Source organism: Saccopteryx bilineata, chromosome 3 (genome assembly GCF_036850765.1).
Source record: "Saccopteryx bilineata isolate mSacBil1 chromosome 3, mSacBil1_pri_phased_curated, whole genome shotgun sequence".
NCBI lineage: Eukaryota > Metazoa > Chordata > Mammalia > Chiroptera > Emballonuridae > Saccopteryx > Saccopteryx bilineata.
Genome location: NC_089492.1, coordinates 160,394,513 through 160,409,486, shown reverse-complemented (window position 1 = coordinate 160,409,486; position 14,974 = coordinate 160,394,513). Strand labels below are relative to the sequence as shown.

The 14,974-nt window shown below is 42.0% G+C and overlaps 1 protein-coding gene across 8 annotated transcripts in view; it reads right to left on the bottom strand.

Moving 5' to 3' along the window:
- Window positions 1-14,744, bottom strand: part of ARNT (aryl hydrocarbon receptor nuclear translocator) — a 93,056-nt gene extending 78,312 nt beyond the window's left edge. For 7 of the 8 annotated variants that reach the window (XM_066268016.1, XM_066268017.1, XM_066268019.1 and 4 more), the window contains exon 1: window positions 14,554-14,744. Coding sequence is in view for 2 of the 8 variants with exons in the window: in XM_066268018.1 (XP_066124115.1) it covers window positions 14,554-14,578 (25 nt within the window). In the remaining 6 variants the exon portion in view is untranslated. Of the gene's footprint in view, window positions 1-7,412; window positions 7,544-14,553 lie in introns of all 8 variants that reach the window. The other variant, XM_066268020.1, reaches the window with a different exon arrangement.
- Between the last annotated feature and the right edge of the window lie 230 nt (window positions 14,745-14,974).

Sequence of the window (14,974 nt, the reverse complement as noted above, 5' to 3'; positions counted from 1 at the left end):
AAACAATGAGCGCAAACACAAGTGCGAAAAAGCAGGAAACACTAGTAAAAAATACTCTACAACCACTGTATAAGACGCACCCAGTTTTTAGACCCCAAAATTCTGGAAAATGGGTGTCTTATACATGGGGAAATACAGTGAATTAGATACTGCATGTGAAAAGTGCTTAGCATATTGCCTGATATACTTACTGTAAGACTCCCTAAATAGTTGTTTTATAAAGACATATCAAACACCACAATGGCTAATCCATGGTCCGCAAACCACGGCTCGCGAGCCACATGTGGCTCTTTGGCCCCTTGAGTGTGGCCAGCTTAGTAGTACTCTAAGTTAATAACAATGTATCTACCTATATAGTTTAAGTTTAAAAAATTTGGCTCTCAAAAGAAATTTCAATCATTGTGCTGTTGATATTTGGCTCTGCTGACTAATGAGTTTGCCGACAACTGGAACTGATTTTGCCATTATTTTTTTAAATTTTTTAAAATTTATTCATTTTCAGAGAGAGAATAAAGAGAAAGAGAGAGAAGAGGGGGAGGAGCAGGAAGCATCAATTTCCATATGTGCCTTGACCAGGGAAGCCCACGGTTTCAAACCAGTGATCTCAGCATTCCAGGTTGACGCTTTATCCACTGTGCCACTGCAGGTCAGGCTCTATCATTAATTTTTTAAAAAATTCTAGTTATTGATATTTCAGAAAGGGAAGAGAGAGAAAGAAAATGGTGGGGAGAGGAAAGGAAAACATCAGCTCATAATTGCTTTTTGCATGTGTCTTAACCGGGCAAGCCTAGGGTTTTGAATGGCAACCACAGCATTCCAGGTTAACACTTTATCCACCATGCCACCACAGGTCAGGTGACACTATTACTTTTTAATTACAAAAGTAAAATATTAAAATATAATATGGATAGACAGAAAATCAAATGTAGAAGTCTCTCAAAATATTCAAGCAATACAGAAGCTAACAACCAAATGTGGTAGTGCAGCGGATAGAACTGACCTAGAATACTGAGGTCACAGGTCCAAAACCCTGGGCTAGCCCAGTCAAGGCACATAAGACAAGCAACCAACGAACAGCTAGAGTGAAACAACTACTTCTCATTCTGCCCCCTTTCTGTAAAATCAATAAATAAAATCTTTAAAAACAAAAGTAAAACCCTTCACATACATACCCCAATCCTACTTCCCCCATGGGTACCTGCTGTAGACATTTTGATATGAATCTTTTCCATCTTTTTTTGTATAATACAGTGTGTCCGTGAAGTCATGGTGCACTTTTGACAGGTCACAGGAAAGCAACAAAAAACGATAGAGATGTGAAATCTGCACCAAATAAAAGGAAAACTCTCCCAGTTTCATACCTATTCAGTGCAGTTTGATGTGGGCTCACGCACAGATTTTTTAGGGCTCCTTAGGTAGCTATCCCGTATAACCTCTACAGACTCGTCACTGACTGATGACCTACCAGAACGGGGTTTCTCCACCAAACTGCCGGTTTCCTTCAACTGCTTATCCCACTGAGTAATGTTATTCCTGTGTAGTGGCGCTTTGTTATAAACGCGCCAATATTCACATTGCACTTTGGTCACGGATTCAAATTTAGAGAGCCACAGAACACACTGAACTTTCCTCTGTACCGTCCACATCTCGACTGGCATGGCCGTGGGCTGCTCCGCTGTATACACGGTGTTATGTCATCATCTGTGCATGCACACATGCTCCACATCATCCTACAGAAACTGGGAGGGTTTTCCTTTTATTTGGTGCAGATTTCACATTTCTATCATCTTTTGTTGCTTTCCTGTGACCCGTCAAAAGTGCACCATGACTTTACGGACACGCTATATTATAGGATTTTTGGTAATTTTTATATAGAAAAAGAATGAAATTGTATTATAGTTATTCTGAACATTTTATTTTTTTTATGTAACAACATTATCTTAGTCAATAACTAGAGTTGGCTCACTCTTTTTAATAGCTATATATACCACTCATAAAAATTATGGGATATTTCAAAATAAATATGAAATGATAAAAAAAGAAGCATTTGATTTGTGTGTGTGTGTGTGTGTGTGTGTGTGTGTGTGTATTTTTCTGAAGCTGGAAACGGGGAGAGACAGACAGACTCCCACATGCGCCCGACCGGGATCCACCCCGATGCTCTGCCCACCAGGGGGCAATGCTCTGCCCCTCCGGGGCGTCACTCTGCCGCGACCAGAGCCACTCTAGCGCCTGGGGCAGAGGCCAAGGAGCCATCCCCAGCGCCCGGGCCATCTTTGCTCCAATGGAGCCTTGGCTGCGGGAGGGGAAGAGAGAGACAGAGAGGAAGGGGGGGGGGGTGTGGAGAAGCAAATGGGCGCTTCTCCTATGTGCCCTGGCCGGGAATCGAACCCGGGTCCCCGCATGCCAGGCCGACGCTCTACCACTGAGCCAACCAGCCAGGGCGCATTTGATATTTTTTAATTAAACAAGAGCATCAGAAAAGCAAACGATAAGTAAAAGAAAGTTGTTTTATTATGCAAATGAGATGCAAAGCCAACTTTTACTTCATTGGTGAAATGCATTATACAAAAGACTGAAAGTACTGGAGTGTCTGCACGTTCCCTGAACCCCTAATTTTTGTGAGCAGTGTAGTACAGCATAGTACAAACACAAATACAGGGGTAGGCAAAAAGTAGGTGTACAGTTGTGGGTACATGAAACAGTTTACTCTTGTGTTATTTTTATATTATTTTTCATATGAATAACTGTAAACCTACTCCCCCCCACTAATGAAAATCAAACTATCATTATCATAAACAATGTTTCAATGAATATCCTTGTGTGTCCTTTATTCATAGGTGCCAGTAGTATTTCCATACTAACAAACTGCTGAATGACTGGCTGAGTCTAAGGGAGCACATTTAAAATTCTGCCCATTACCCTCCAAGAAGGTTATACCAATTAAGAGCCTCACCAATATCAAATTATCCATACCTACACCAGTACTGGGCTTTGACAATCATTTTTGTTATTGCCATTAACTTTTTGCATTTCACCCTATAAATTTTAAATCATTTTATATATAACTTTCCTAAGAAAAAGCAATATTTTCCCATAAAGGAGTTCATTCTTTCAGTAATAGGCTTACATAAAATCTAATAATTTTAGAGAAAGAAATGACTCTGTGTTACAGTAATGTTACAGTAATTAAATATATAGAAATATAGAAAAATATGAAAGATATATAGAAATAAGATATAATATTAAAAGCCATTAAGGCAAGTGAATAAGGCTAACCGTCTGAATAGGAATTAATCTCGTGTATACAGATATGATAGGCAGACTCTGCCTTTCGCTCAGGGTCCAGTTAGTGTGTGTATAAAGTTATATATAGATACAAAGTGGTCTGATGTGATAACTCTGTAGGTTAACATAAACAAGAAGCTTCCCTAGAACACCTTAAAAGTGGCTTGATGTGACATTTTGGTAGATTAACATAAAAAGGGCTCCCAGCTGGCAGAGGCAGATTAAGGTTGGTTGAGGCCCCAGCACAGAAGAAAATATTGGGCCCCTTAAAAAAAAGAGAGACAGGGAAAATAAAAATAAATGTTAATCATATTTTTAAATAAATAAAAAATATTATGTACTATTAATGTTAAAATTGCATATATGAAACCGAACTTGGTGTCATCAGAAAAAAGTGTAGCCTAACTAGGTGGTGGTACAGCAGGGGTCCACAAACTTTTTACACAGGGGGCAAGTTCACTGTCCCTCAGACCGTTGGAGGGCTGCCACATACAGTGCTCCTCTCACTGACCACCAATGAAAGAAGTGCCCCTTCCGAAAGTGCGGCGGGGTGGCCAGATAAATGGCCTCAGGACCGTGTGTGTCCCGCGGCCGTAGTTTGGGGACGCCTGGGATACAGCAGCAGACTAGGACGCAGAGGACCCAGGTTTGAAACCCCAAAGTTGCCAGCTTGAGCACAGGCTCATCTGGTTTGAGCACAGCTCACCAGCTTGAAGCCCAAGATCACTGGCTTGAGCAAGGGGTCACTGAGTCCGCTGCAGCCCCCGGTCAAGGCACATATGAGAAAGCAATTATTGAACAACTAAGATGCCACAACAAAGAATTGATGCCTCTCATCTCTCTCCCTTCCTGCCTATCTGTCCCTCTCTCTGTCTCTGTTACACAAAAAAAAGTTGGGGTTTTGCGGGGCCCTTCACCAGTCAGGGCCCAGGGCACACACCCAGTGCACCCGCCATTAAATCCACCTCTGCCTGCTAGGAACTCCCAAAAAGGTGGTTTGATGTGATAATCTTGTAGGTTGACACCTGTTAGGTATAGGCCAGAAAAGGTACTAAAGCTAAGGGGGCCTCTCTGCTGCAGTAGTCGCCCAGACTCCAATGTTGAACGTGGTCTGTCTCCATGCTGCTCTGACCAAGGACAACCAAGAGGTGCACACCGACAGGGTCCCCTACAAGCTACACCTAGGCACACCAAAAGGATTTGATAGTAATAAACTGCCTGTGTGATTCTTGCAAATAACTTGTGTGTTAGTCGTGTCTTTCCTCCAGTGACAATTGGTCTCAGTACTAAGTAGAATCCTCATAGCTGCCTCAAGAGTAGTCTCGAAGAGGCTGCCAGCCTTGCTGTTAAGTAGGAGTGTCCCACTGCATGGGGAAGTCAAATCGGGACACCTGCTCAACGTAGAGCTTGGGCTCTACAGGAACAACCTGACATGGTTTAAATTAAGGTCTGGCATAGTCCCAAGCACAGAGAAGTTCCTCAACAGGAAGGAAAAACCAAAGGAAGTAAGGCAGGCAGGCAATTAATCAGTCAGGAAATTTCAAAAAAGTAGGTCAAGTGGGGACTCAAAAAAAGAAAAGGAGGTATTCCACATAGACAAAAAGACATCAGCAAATCCTAAAGGGAGGTGTGAAAATAACTGTAAAGAGCTGTAAGGAAACATATAAGTGCATAGAGGCCCTGGCCGGTTGGCTCACTGGTAAAGCATTGGCCCAGCATGAGGAAGTCCCGGGGTTCAATTCTGGGTCAGGGCACACAGGAGAAGCATCTATCTGCTTCTCCATCCCTCCCTCTTCTTACTTCTCTCCCCCCACTCCCCTCCTCCTGCAGCCATGGCTCAATGGAGCGAGTTGGCCCCAAGCACTGAAAATGGCTACCCGGCTTCCACCTCAGGTGCTAAAAAAAAATGGCTCTGGTTGCAAGAGAACAAGAGCCCCAGATGGGAAGAGCATCGCCCCCTAGTGGGCTTGCTGGGTGGATCCCGGTGGGGGTGCATGCAGAAGTCCGTCTCTGCCTCCCAGCTTCTCACTAAATAAAAATAATAATAAATAATAAGAGCATAGAGTCTATGACCTGAGAGAAAAAAGTAAGATGTTAAGTGTTAACCAACTGTGAGAAAGCTCTGAATGCCAAGATATAATTTTAGATCTGATTCAACAACTGAAAAATGAAATATACCATTAAGTCAGAGTGACAAGAAAAAAATGTAAATTAAAAAATTAAAGTTGGAGGTGTGAGAGAGCCTTTGCCTCCACTGCCTCTCCTACCCCTCCCACTCTCCCCTTAAACCCTCTGCCTTTTAAAAGCAAATCGTTTTCACTGAGACATTGGACCCTACAGGTATCTGTCTCGGGTCACAAAAGACCTCTCAAGCCTTCTTTGTGTCCTGGCTTCCTTCTTTCCCCATCCTGTGTTTTTTTTCTAATAGGTATTTAGGACTTTTATAATCTCAATTACCCATATCATAAATTTTAAGAACTTTAATCGAAGATGCTGTTCGTAAACACTTTTTTTTCTCTTTTTGACAGAGAGCGAGTTAGAGAGAGGGACAGACAGGAAGGGAGAGAGAGGAGAAACATCAATTATTCATTTTGGCTCTTTAGTTGTTCATTGATTGCTTTTTCATATGTCCCTTGACCATGGGGCCACAGCAGACCAAGTAACCACTTGCTCAAGCCAGCGACCTTGGGTCAAAACTGGTGAGCTATGATCAAACCAGATGAACCCATGCTCAAGCTGGCGACCTCAGGGTCTCGAACCTGGGTCCTCCGCAACCCAATCTGACGCTCTATCCACTGCGCCACCGCCTGGTCAGGCTCATAGACACTTCAAACCCAATGAAAGCCTGACCTGTGGTGGCACAGTGGATAAAGCATCGACCTAAAACACTGAGGTTGCCAGTTCAAAACCTGGGCTTGCCCAGTCAAGGCACATATGGGAGATGATGCTTCCTGCTCCTCCCCCCTTCTTTCTCTCTGTCCTCTCTCTCTCAAAATAAATTAAAAAGTGTTAAAACAAACAAACAAACAAAAACCACAAAACAAAACCCAGCTATCCCAACAAATGCTTGAGTGTTATCTCAAGAAAACAATGCTGGCAGTCCTGCCGGCTGGCTTAGTGGTTATAGAATGCCAGCCCAGTGTGCAGACATCCCAGGTTTGATCCCCAGTCAGGGGACACATGAGAAGCAACCATCTCTGCTTCTCTTCCCTCCTTCTCACCCTCTCTCTCTTCCCCCTCTCATAGCCACTGGCTTCCACAGTTCTGGCACTGGCCCTGAGAGCTGAGGACAGCTCAGCTGGTACTGAGCATCAGTCCCAGACACGGGTTGCCAGTGGATTCTGGTCCAGTCAATCCTGGTCGGGGCACATGTGGGAGTCTGTCTCACCTTCTCTCATTAAAAAAATATGCTGGTCATCACAACTTCAGCATCTCCTGTTTTTTGACTCCCTGCTGATCTTGAAGTCTCCTGGCTTTTCCCTACTCTCTCTCACTCCCTTGCTGTTCTGTATAGTGAATGATTTAATGAGAAAAATTATTGCTGCCTACACTCCACTCTCCTCCCCTGCATTACATACGACTTTCAAGTTTTATTATTGCAATAAAAGTGCTTTAAAAAATTAATCTGGCAAATTTAAAGTTTGAAGTAATAGAAGCAGTGGGACAAATTAGACTAATAAAAATGAGGTGATAAAGGCCTAAATTAACATGATAGCAGGATGAAAAGATAAGGAACCTCTAAAATTGTAAGCTATGCAATTTCAAAATAAGGATAGTGGGGTAAATGTATATACATCTACTTTTACTTTCTGCCCCCCGCAAAAATACATGAAGGAGAAAAACAATTTTATACAAGATGTAAAACCACATAAATGGCAAAAATGGGAGGAAGAAGAGAATAAATTTTTGGAAATTGGGAACATTGCCTTGGTAGACCCACAAGAACTGAATCCCAAACCAGCAAGGAAAAAAGCATAAAAACCAACCCCAATTTAAATGTTGGAATCCCCCAAAGTCTCAAGAACCGGTGATTGATTGGGGAGGGCAAGCGGATGAATGAAAGCCAAAATTAAAAGGATTGGTACATTTTGTTAAAGCAGCAGGTAGATTCCCAGATCCTCTACCTGGTTCCATTTAACAGAGAAACTGCCCCTCCTCCATCCTGTCAAAAGATTGATCTGGAGAATAGAAACCAGAAGTCTTCTAGCCAGGAGAACACCAGGCAAAGTTGAAAGTGAGAGTCCAAACTGGAAACCTGCAAAGTGTGCAAAATGGATGCTTGAGTTTTCTTCTATGGTGCTGCCTCCCTCTTTTCTGTACTCTGCTTCTTCTTTTATCGTTTATTCTCTCCTACTGGTGAAGCACATCCTCTAGTGAGCTCCTGATATAGTATAAGGGAGACCCTGGATGTATAAGAATATCTTTCTTCACTAATTAGTAGTTTGCCTAGATATGGAATTCTATTTATTATTATTATCTAATGATTTTAGAGAGAGGAAGGAAGACAGACATAAACATCAATCTGTTCCTGTATGTACCCTGACTGGGATCAAATCTGCAGCCTCAGTGCATTGGGACAATGCTCTAACCAACCAAACTATTCAGCCAGGGCTAGATATAGAATTCTAAGTTGGAATTTATTTTCCCTCAGAATTTTAAAGTATTGCTTCATTGTCTTCTACTTTCCTGGGTGCTCACTGAGAAGCAAAATAAAGATGTTCATAATTCTTTCCAATTTTTTCTCTCTGGAGCTTATACGATGCTCTTTGTATCCAATGTTGCAATTTCATGATAATGTGCCTTAATGTGGGTGTATTTTCATTCACTGGTCTGGCCCCTTGCATTTGAAAACATGTATCTTTCACTTCAGGGACATTTTATTTAAACAAAAACCAAGTTTGGTAAAAGATATAAAAATGGTTGTCACTGGAAAGAAGGACCTGAGAGAAGGGAGTAGTCATCCCTCGCCATATCGCGGTTCACTTTTTGCGGTCTCACTGTATTGCAGATTTCTAAATTGTATGTATCTAATTTTGTATTGAGGATTTTTTTTTGCTATATCACAGGATTTTGTGGTACACTGTACAGGTATTTTTATATATTTATTATTTTAATTACTGCGGTAAAATAAGCATTTTATAGCCTAAAATATTGTAATGCTCTTCTTGACTGTGCAGTATTCATCTCATCATCATCACCTTCATTGTCATCACTACTGCACAGCTAATTCATCATCTTCATCATTCAACTTGTAGTATATTCACTAGTGAATACCCATATAGAATTTTATATGTTAAAATTACATAGGTTTATCAATAGATGACTGGATAAAGAAGATGTGGCACATATACACTATGGAATACTACTCAGCCATAAGAAATGATGACATCGGAACATTTACAGCAAAATGGTGGGATCTTGATAACATGATACGAAGCGAAATAAGTAAATCAGAACAAAACAGGAACTGTATTATTCCATACGTAGGTGGGACATAATAGTGAAAGTAAGAGACATTGATAAGAGTGTGGTGGTTACGGGGGGGAGGGGGGAACGGGAGAGGGATAGGGGGTGGGAGGGGCACAAAGAAAACAAGATAGAAGGTGACAGAGGACAATCTGACTTTGGGTGGTGGGTATGCAACATAATTGAACAACAAGATAACCTGCACTTGTTATCTTTGAATATATGTATCCTGATTTATTGATGTCACCCCATTAAAAAAATAAAATAAAATAAAATAAAATAAAAAAAAAATTACATAGGTTTAAGAGTGTAGAAAGTGTTTAAGAGCATAGGAAGTGTTTATAAGTGTGGAAAAGATTAGTAAGTGTGGGAAAGGTTTATAAGAGTCCGGGGAGGGTTTATAAAGCCTTAAAATATATATATAAGTAAAAAAATAAATATAAGGTCACTACTTCGCGGATTTTTGCCTATTGCAGGGGGTTCTGGAACCTAGTCCGCCATAGACAAGGGACCACCAGGACTGCTGTTTTTGTAACAAATACAAAACTAAGTTGTTAAATATATACATAAATAACTATGATTAAAGTAACTTTAAACATATCTATTTTAAATATATACTTTATATGGCTTAAAATGTTTTATGTTTTGGCCCTGGCCGGTTGGCTCAGTGGTAGAGCGTTGGCCTGGCATGCAGGAGTCCTGGGTTCGATTCCTGGCCAGGGAACACAGGAGAAGCGCCCATCTGCTTCTCCACCCCTCCCCCTCTCCTTCCTCTCTGTCTCTCTCTTCCCCTCCTGCAGCCGAGGCTCCACTGGAGCAAAGATGGCCCGGGCACTGAGGATGGCTCTGTGGCCTCTGCCTCAGGTGCTAGAATGGCTCTGGATGCAACAGAGCGACGCCCCAGAGGGGCAGAGCATCGCCCCCTGGTGGGCATGCTGGGTGGATCCCGGTCGGGCACATGTGGGAGTCTGTCTGACTGCCTCCCCATTTCCAGCTTCGGAAAAATGCAAAAAAAAAAAAAAAAAAAGTTTTATGTTTTAATATCTTTATGTTTAAAAAACTTTTCTAGCCTGACCTGTGATGGCACAGTGGATAAAGCCATCAACCTGGAATGCTGAGATAACCCATCAGAAACCTTGAGCTTGCCCAGTCAACGCATTTATGAGAAGCAACTACCACCAAGTAGATGGTTCCTGTTCCTTCCCCATCCTTCCCTTTCTCTCTCTCCTCTTTCTAAAATCAATAAATAAAATCTTATAAAAAAGTTTCTATGCAAAAAAAGATGTGATAACCAGATAAATACATTAAAGAATACAAAACTGTAATCATCACAAAAGATATAGAAAAATTAAAGAGCAAAACAAATCTGAAGGAAATACTGGTGAGCACATATGAAAAATAGTATGTTAAAGATTATTCTACTAGAGACTTCTTTTAAATAGATGAAAATACAAGAAAGTTTAGTTCGAATTTTATTAGTTTTGAAATTAAATACCCCCAAGATGTCATGGCCTAAGTAAAATAATTTTTAAAAGGGTTTCATTTCCTTGATTGAGTGTTGCAATTTAGTTTTTGAAGATCAACTACTATGGAAATTCCTATTGTTACTACCTTAGAAAATAGGCATTCAGCGGTAGAGCGTCGACCTAGCATGCGGAGGACCCGGGTTCGATTCCCGGCCAGGGCACACAGGAGAAGCGCCCATTTGCTTCTCCACCCCTCCGCCGCGCTTTCCTCTCTGTCTCTCTCTTCCCCTCCCGCAGCCAAGGCTCCATTGGAGCAAAGATGGCCCGGGTGCTGGGGATGGCTCTGTGGCCTCTGCCTCAGGCGCTAGAGTGGCTCTGGTCGCAACATGGCGACGCCCAGGATGGGCAGAGCATCGCCCCCTGGTGGGCAGAGCGTGGCCCCTGGTGGGCCTGCCGGGTGGATCCCGGTCGGGCACATGCAGGAGTCTGACTGTCTCTCCCTGTTTCTAGCTTCAGAAAAGGAAAAAAAAAAAAGAAAATAGGCATCCATGTCAAAGAACCTCAAAAACTTTCACAGAAAGACCATAAAACATATTAGTCTCATCATCTGTTCGACTGAGTAGAGGGATTGGGCTGGAATGCAAAAAACTAAGCTGAGAGACCACTATTCCAAAACAAGAAAACTATAGAGTTCCAAGAAAGCAGAAGTACTTACTTCTTAATTTCTAAGAAAACAGAGAAGATTCAGGTTGATGCTACAAAAAGTGGCATAAAAAGTAGCATAAAAATTACGTAGATTAAGGTTCTTTTTCAAAAATGATAAGTATTTCAATTGCTAAATTAGTACAACATAAACACTTTAAAAATAATTGTCCAATAAAATATAATAAAAAGGTATCTTGACATCTTAATTTTACACTGCATAAATTCCCTTTTTCCTATATCTGCAGACAGGTAAGTAAAGGCCCTGGCCAGTTGGCTCAGTGATAGATCGTCGGCCTGGCGTGCAGAAGTCCCGGGTTCGATTCCCAGCCAGGGGACACAGGAGAAGCACCCATCTGCTTCTCCACCCCTCCCCCTCTCCTTCCTCTCTGTCTCTCTCTTCCCCTCCCGCGCTGGGGATGGCTCCTTGGCCTCTGCCCCAGGCGCTGGAGTGGCTCTGGTCGCAACAGAGCGAGGCCCCGGAGGGGCAGAGCATCGCCCCCTGGTGGGCGTGCCGGGTGGATCATGCGGGGAGTCTGTCTGTCTCTCCCCGTTTCCAGCTTCAGAAAAATACAAAAAAAAAAAAAAATCAATTCATGCAGGAAAAAAGCCATCATCAAATTAGAACTATTAGTACAGCATAACTCTTAGAGTAGGGTTTAAATGGTTTCTTACTCTTTCTTTTGATCCAGCACCATGTTAATACAGTGAAAATATAAAGGAATGAGGTCCTCTGCAAGACACTAAAGGGCCACCAACAGCCCTTAAATCATATTCTAAATACAATTAAAATGATCAAGATTGTTATTAACACCAAGGATTAACCTACAATAAATGAAGCTTAGAGAGAATAGTTACATAATTATTACAAAAATCCTTTGCATATATATGTAAAGACAGAACTAACATGAAACTTAACCACTAGCAAAAAAAAAAAGAGTAGAAAAAAACTCAAAAAAACAGGTATGGTGTCGCTAGTTCCTAAAATGGCTCTAAGGAAAAAAGGTTTGACCATGCAACAAAGAATTCTGACCTGAAAAACATTTACTTTTTTTTTTTCATTGAGCACAGTACATTTCCACCGTGTGTCCCTCCATTCATGGTAATTTCCCAAAATGCAACATGCAACTAATAGTACACAATGCATCTATAATATTTTTTATATAAAGAAGCAAAAGATGAAATGAAAAAAAATACATTTTCTAATTTAACTATAATGTGCTGAACATGGGACCACTAACTTGGAAGAGTTGGAAAAATCAAAAAAGAAACCTAAAATTTGCAGAATTGGATTGACAAAGGATAATAAACAAAATCAGCTGTTTTATAGCAAGGTTTCTGCACAAATATATGGTATTTTCTGCTTACAGATTTAAGCTGATACTAATCAGCTAATGAAAACGTGGTCAAGTGATTGTCATTCTGGTTATTGTTTAAAACAAACCAAAACAAAACAAATCAACCCCACCCATACTGCTAGGAAAAAAACTTGACAGATGCTCTAAACTTGTTTACCCAGGCCAACCCTTAGTAACAGAAATGCTCTACAACTTGACTAGGATTATAAAAGTATTTTGCAACAGCCTGACCAGGCGGTGGCGCAGTGGATAGAGTCAGACTGGGATGCAGGGGACCCAGGTTCGAGACCCCCGAGGTCGCCAGCTTGAGCGCGGGCTCATCTGGTTTGAGAAAAAAAGAAAAAAAAAGCCAACCAGCTTGATCCCAAGGTCCCTGGCTCCAGTAAGGGGTTACTTGGTCTGCTGAAGACTCGCGGTCAAGGCACATATGAGAGAGCAATCAATGAACAACTAAGGTGTTGCAATGCGCAATGAAAAAAAAAAACCTAATGATTGATGCTTCTTATCTCTCTCCGTTCCTGTCTGTCTGTCCCTGTCTATCCCTATCTCTGACTCCCTCTCTGTCTCTGTAAAAAATAAAGAAAAGAAAGAAAAAAAAAAGAAAAGAAAAAAAAAAAGTATTTTGCAACATGTTATCAGTTTAAAATTTTGTTTATTTACTCCCCAGTTAAGAGATAGGTTATTTTACTACAAGGCCATAATAAAAGCATTTTTCCAATTTGATTTCCATCACTCAGTACTTCCTGCAATGGAATTTTAGCCATTATTTTTATCTCTTCTTCCTCTAAAAAAAAAAAAAAAGAAACTTAAAAAGACTTGAAAATATGATACTGACATATGACAAATTAACTTCTTTAAATAGTTCTGTTCCTAGAAATGTGGTAGGAAAAACAGTAAATTTCAGTGATTCAACTGTAATAGCAAAATCTGGAATCTATCAATTGAATAAAAAAAAACTAAACCAACAAGCAGAACAGCAGCAAAAAATAACCTGAATGTTACTGACTTTAGAACACGAAAATAAATCCAATTTAAACTGCAACGTGGGAACAGTACTGAGTCCCTTCCACCACTGTATTTTCAAGAAATTCAGCCCCATTTTCTTTTTTAAAAGTCTACTAAAGATAAAGATAAGGATTTTTAACAAGAAATTTTATTTTGCAAGAAAATGGTCAAAGTCAGCAAGACAAACTAGGATTCCTAAAATGAAATACTTCCTCTGGGTAAATATACTGCTCACAAAAATTAGGGGATATTTCAAAACGAACATGTAGTGATACAAAAAAAAGCATTTGGTTTTTTTTATTAAACAAAAACATCAGAAAAGCAAATGACAAAAGTTCAATTATAGAAATGAGATGCAAAACCAACTTTTATTTGACTGGTGAAAATGCATTATACAAAAGGCTGAAAGTACTGTAGTATGTGCACGGTCCCTGATCCCCTAATTTTTGTGAGCAGTGTAACTGTAATAGAGGAAAGAGGACTGGGACTAGCAATTTGAAGGCCTGATCTGTCTAGACCTGCCGCGCTACACCTCTCTCCATCTCTTAGACACGACTGGCTAGATTCTTTTTTTAAATGTCCAAGCCCCCCCCCCCCCTTTTGAAGATTATTGATGGAGAAATGACATGGAACTGAACTTTTCTTTAAAAATGGGAAATGCCTCGACCCACACCTACATTTAACGTGGGATTCTGGATGCTGCTGTCGGCAAGACCTGCCCTGACCTCAATCATTTTACAAACCACCGCCCTCAGCAGCTCAACACACTAAGAGGCACCTCTTAATTCATAAACGCAAATCTCAAAGAATAGCCGGGGGGAGGGTACAGACTAGAGAAACTGTAAGAATATATTCAGAGTGTTTAATTTAAATTAATGTCTAAACGATTCAACTTTTGGGAGTACCGCCTCATAAAAACAGCAACGTGGTCCAGTGTTCATAAGTCCAAATTACTTTTAAAGTAAACCGAACCACCCTGCCCAGAGTTAGTCGGCGTCAAGCACCCCAGTGGCTAGCGGGATGAAACAGGACCATATCGAACACCAGAACGCCACCAGAACTCGGGGCACAGAACCCCCCAACTCCCGCCCGCAGCCTCCCTTTCCACCTCGAGTCTCCCCAGGTCCCCCGGTAGGGCCCCTCTCCCAGGTCAATCCCCTCCGCTGCAACCCCCCTCCTCAGCTCCAGCTACCCTTCAGTCCCGGGTCCACCCCAGGTGCCAACCCCTTCAACTTCTCCCATAGAACCTCAGTCGTCCGTCTCCTCACCGGGGTTAGCAGTGGTTGCCGCCATAGCCGTAGGTGCCACCGCAGTCCCACCTCCCCCCCCCCCCAGTGGGAGGAGCCGCCGCCACCGAACCGGGGGGGAGCAGGAACGCAAAGCCACTGCCCAGACTCGGCGCCCTACCGCCGCCACCACTACCGCAGAATCCAAGATGGCGGCCGCAACAACTTCTCCCGTCCTTAGACCACCACGGCGGGGAAGCCCCGCCCACTAGGGGTGTCACGCCCAAGACCAGCCTCCTCGGGGAAACTAACCAATGGAAACGCCAACCCTCCACTGGGCGGGTCCAGTGGAGGAGGGAGGGCAAGGGAGAAGTCAGCTGTCTCTCTAATCCCACCTCCTGGCGTTAGAGGTCAGGGATGAGCGACGTCAGTGAAAAACAATTTTAGTAAAAAGCTTGGTTTG